We start from the raw sequence: 4,530 nt of genomic DNA on the forward strand, positions 1-4,530 counted from the left end.
TCTAACTCCCTTTTGAATATATTTAGTGAATTAGCCTCAACTACTTTCTGTGGGAGAGAATTCCACAGGTTCACCACTCTCTGGGTGAAGAAGTTTCTCCTCATCTCGGTCCTAAATGGCTTACCCCTTATCCTTAGACTGTGTCCCCTGGTTCTGGACTTCCCCAACATTGGGAACATTCTTCCTGCATCTAACCTGTCCAAACCCGTCGAAGAAGGAGTTATCCCTGGTGCCCTGAGGCCAATATTTAGCTCTCCGTCAACATCACTGAATCAGATTATCTGGGTCATTATCACATTGCTATGTGTGGGAGCTTGCTGTGCGCAAATTGGCGTTTCGCACATTTCAACAGTGACTGCACTTCTCTAATTGGCTGTAAAGCGCTTTGGGACGACTGGTGGACGTGAAAGGCGCTATATAAATGCAAGTCTTTCTTTCTTTGTTGAAATTCAACTGGCCACTGAGGACAACAGCGCTGCTCAGTTGCGGGGTGAGCTTTGAGAAGGGACAGGCCCCAGTTGCTTTGGTTGATGTGGGCGGGACCAGGCCCCCGGGTTGCCAGGGGTGATGTGGGTGGGGCAAGACTCCCTGATTGACAATGGTTGATGTGGGCGGGGCCAGACCCCCCGATTGACAGTGGTTGATGTGGGCGGAGCCAGACCCCCCCCCCATTGACAGTGGTTGATGTGGGCGGGGCAAGACTCCCTGATTGACAGTGGTTGTGGTGGGCGGGGCCAGAACTCCCCGATTGACAGGCGTTGATGAGGGTGGGGCAAGACTCCCTGATTGACAGGGGTTGTGGTGGGCGGGGCCAGAACCCCCCGATTGACAGGGGTTGATGAGGGTGGGGCAAGACTCCCTGATTGACAGGGGTTGATGTGGGCGGAGCCGGGATGTGATTGCCGTGGAAGAGGTGGGAGGGACCAGGCCCCCCACCCGCCCCCGGTTGCCAGGGGTGACGCGGGCCGTGCAGTGGCGCGCGGGGTGACGCGGCGAGTCTGACGCGCTGAAGGCGGCGATGGCGGGCTCGGCGAGGCTGCTGGACGGCGTATGCCGGCTGCTGAGGCTGGGGGAGGGCGGGGAGCCCGGCTCCGGGCCCGGGCGGCGGCAGCTCGCCGACATGGTGCGGCACCTGAGGAGCCGGCGGCTGCTGCCCGGAGAGGTAACACCTGGGGGAGGGGGAGAGGGAGGGCCGCCATTTTATCCCCCTCACCGTCCCCCCCCCTCCCCCTCACCGTCCCCCCTCCCCCTCACCGTCCCCCCCCCTCCCCCTCACCGTCCCCCCCCCTCCCCCTCACCGTCCCCCCCCCTCCCCCTCACCGTCCCCCCTCCCCCTCACCGTCCCCCCCCCTCCCCCTCACCGTCCCCCCCCTCCCCCTCACCGTCCCCCCCTCCCCCTCACCGTCCCCCCCTCCCCCTCACCGTCCCCCCCTCCCCCTCACCGTCCACCCCTCCCCCTCACCGTCCACCCCTCCCCCTCACCGTCCACCCCTCCTCCCCCCCTCACCGTCCACCCCTCCCCCTCACCGTCCCCCTCTCCCCCTCACCGTCCCCCCCTCCCCCTCACCGTCCCCCCCTCCCCCTCACCGTCTCCACCTCGCCGCCCCCCCTCCCCCTCGCCGTCCCCCCCCCCTCCCCCTCGCCGCCCCCCCCCTCCCCCTCGCCGCCCCCCCCTCCCCCTCGCCGTCCCCCCCCCTCCCCCTCGCCGTCCCCCCCCTCCCCCTCGCCGTCCCCCCCTCCCCCTCGCCGTCCCCCCCCCCTCCCCCTCGCCGTCCCCCCCCCTCCCCTTCGCCGGCTCCCCCCCCTCGCCGTCACCCCCCCATTCGCCTCCGTCCCCCCTCACCGTCCAGTCCGTCCCCCCCCCCTCTCACCGTCACACTTCACCACCGCCCAGTCCGTCCCCCCCCCCTCTTCACCGTCCCCCCCCCCTCTTCACCGTCCCCCCCCCCTCTTCACCGTCCCCCCCCCCTCTTCACCGTCCCCCCCCCCTCTTCACCGTCCCCCCCCCCCTCTTCACCGTCCCCCCCCCCTCTTCACCGTCCCCCCCCCTCTTCACCGTCCCCCCCCCCTCTTCACCGTCCCCCCCCCTCTTCGTCCCCCCCCCCTCTTCGTCCCCCCCCCCCTTCACCGTCCCCCCCCCTCTTCACCGTCCCCCCCCCCCTTCACCGTCCCCCCCCCTTCACCGTCCCCCCCCCCTTCACCGTCCCCCCCCCCTTCACCGTCCCCCCCCCCCTTCACCGTCCCCCCCCTCGTCCCCCCCCCCTTCACCGTCCCCGTCCCCCCTTCACCGTCCCCCCCCCCTTCACCGTCCCCCCCCCCTTCACCGTCCCCCCCCCCCTTCACCGTCCCCCCCCCCTTCACCGTCCCCCCCCCCCTTCACCGTCCCCCCCCCCTTCACCGTCCCCCCCCCCCTTCACCGTCCCCCCCCCCCTTCACCGTCCCCCCCCCCTTCACCGTCCCCCCCCCCCCTTCACCGTCCCCCCCCCCTTCACCGCCCCCCCCCCCCCTTCACCGTCCCCCCCCCCTTCACCGTCCCCCCCCCCTTCACCGTCCCCCCCCCTTCACCGTCCCCCCCCCCTTCACCAGTCCCCCCCCTTCACCGTCCCCCCCCCTCACCCCCCCCCCTTCACCGTCCCCCCCCCTTCACCGTCCCCCCCCCTTCACCGTCCCCCCCCCCCTTCACCGTCCCCCCCCCCTTCACCGTCCCCCCCCCCTTCACCGTCCCCCCCCCCTTCACCGTCCCCCCCCCCTTCACCGTCCCCCCCCCTTCACCGTCCCCCCCCCCTTCACCGTCCCCCCCCCTTCACCGTCCCCCCCCCCTTCACCGTCCCCCCCCCCTTCACCGTGTCCCCCCCCCCTTCACCGTGTCCCCCCCCTTCACCGTGTCCCCCCCCTTCACCGTGTCCCCCCCCCTTCACCGTGTCCCCCCCCTTCACCGTGTCCCCCCCCTTCACCGTGTCCCCCCCTTCACCGTGTCCCCCCCCTTCACCGTGTCCCCCCCCTTCACCGTGTCCCCCCCCTTCACCGTGTCCCCCCCCTTCACCGTGTCCCCCCCCTTCACCGTGTCCCCCCCCTTCACCGTGTCCCCCCCCTTCACCGTGTCCCCCCCCTTCACCGTGTCCCCCCCCTTCACCGTGTCCCCCCCCTTCACCGTGTCCCCCCCCTTCACCGTGTCCCCCCCCTTCACCGTGTCCCCCCCCTTCACCGTGTCCCCCCCCCTTCACCGTCCCCCCCCCTTCACCGTCCCCCCCCCCTTCACCGTCCCCCCCCCTTCACCGTCCCCCCCCTTCACCGTCCCCCCCCCCTTCACCGTCCCCCCCCCTTCACCGTCCCCCCCCCTTCACCGTCCCCCCCCCCTTCACCGTCCCCCCCCCCTTCACCGTCCCCCCCCCCCTTCACCGTCCCCCCCCCCTTCACCGTCCCCCCCCCCTTCACCGTCCCCCCCCCCCTTCACCGTCCCCCCCCCCTTCACCGTCCCCCCCCCCTTCACCGTCCCCCCCCCCTTCACCGTCCCCCCCCCTTCACCGTGTCCCCCCCCCCTTCACCGTGTCCCCCCCCTTCACCGTGTCCCCCCCCTTCACCGTGTCCCCCCCCTTCACCGTGTCCCCCCCCTTCACCGTGTCCCCCCCCTTCACCGTGTCCCCCCCCTTCACCGTGTCCCCCCCCTTCACCGTGTCCCCCCCCTTCACCGTGTCCCCCCCCTTCACCGTGTCCCCCCCCTTCACCGTGTCCCCCCCCTTCACCGTGTCCCCCCCCTTCACCGTGTCCCCCCCCTTCACCGTGTCCCCCCCCTTCACCGTCTCCCCCCCCTTCACCGTCTCCCCCCCCTTCACCGTCTCCCCCCCCTTCACCGTCTCCCCCCCCTTCACCGTCTCCCCCCCCTTCACCGTCTCCCCCCCCTTCACCGTCTCCCCCCCCTTCACCGTCTCCCCCCCCTTCACCGTCTCCCCCCCCTTCACCGTCTCCCCCCCCTTCACCGTCTCCCCCCCCTTCACCGTCTCCCCCCCCTTCACCGTCTCCCCCCCCCTTCACCGTCTCCCCCCCCTTCACCGTCTCCCCCCCCTTCACCGTCTCCCCCCCCCCCTTCACCGTCCCCCCCCCCCCTTCACCGTGTCCCCCCCCTTCACCGTGTCCCCCCCCTTCACCGTCCCCCCCTCCTTCACCGTCCCCCCCCCCCTTCACCGTCCCCCCCCCCCCCTTCACCGTCCCCCCCCCCCCACCGTCCCCCCCCCTTCACCGTCCCCCCCCCCTTCACCGTCCCCCCCCCCTTCACCGTCCCGCCCCCCTTCACCGTCCCGCCCCCCCTTCACCGTCCCGCCCCCCCTTCACCGTCCCCCCCCCCTTCACCGTCCCCCCCCCCCTTCACCGTCCCCCCGCCCCCTTCACCGTCCCCCCCCCTTCACCGTCCCCCCCCCCTTCACCGTCCCCCCCCCCTTCACCGTCCCCCCCCCCTTCACCGTCCCCCCCCCCTTCACCGTCCCCCCCCCCTTCACCGTCCCCCCCCTTCACCGTCCCCCCCCCTTCACCGTC

At 72.0% G+C, this 4,530-nt stretch overlaps 1 protein-coding gene across 1 annotated transcript in view; it reads left to right on the forward strand.

Moving 5' to 3' along the window:
- Nucleotides 1-961: 961 nt before the first annotated feature.
- The window catches only part of pelp1 (proline, glutamate and leucine rich protein 1), a 44,462-nt gene continuing 40,893 nt past the window's right edge, over nucleotides 962-4,530 (forward strand). The window contains exon 1 of the mRNA XM_070863140.1: nucleotides 962-1,162. Coding sequence (XP_070719241.1) covers nucleotides 1,019-1,162 — 144 coding nt within the window. The 5' untranslated portion in view covers nucleotides 962-1,018. The remainder of the gene's footprint in view (nucleotides 1,163-4,530) is intronic.

This window comes from Pristiophorus japonicus, chromosome 20 (assembly GCF_044704955.1).
Source record: "Pristiophorus japonicus isolate sPriJap1 chromosome 20, sPriJap1.hap1, whole genome shotgun sequence".
Classification (NCBI taxonomy): domain Eukaryota; kingdom Metazoa; phylum Chordata; class Chondrichthyes; family Pristiophoridae; genus Pristiophorus; species Pristiophorus japonicus.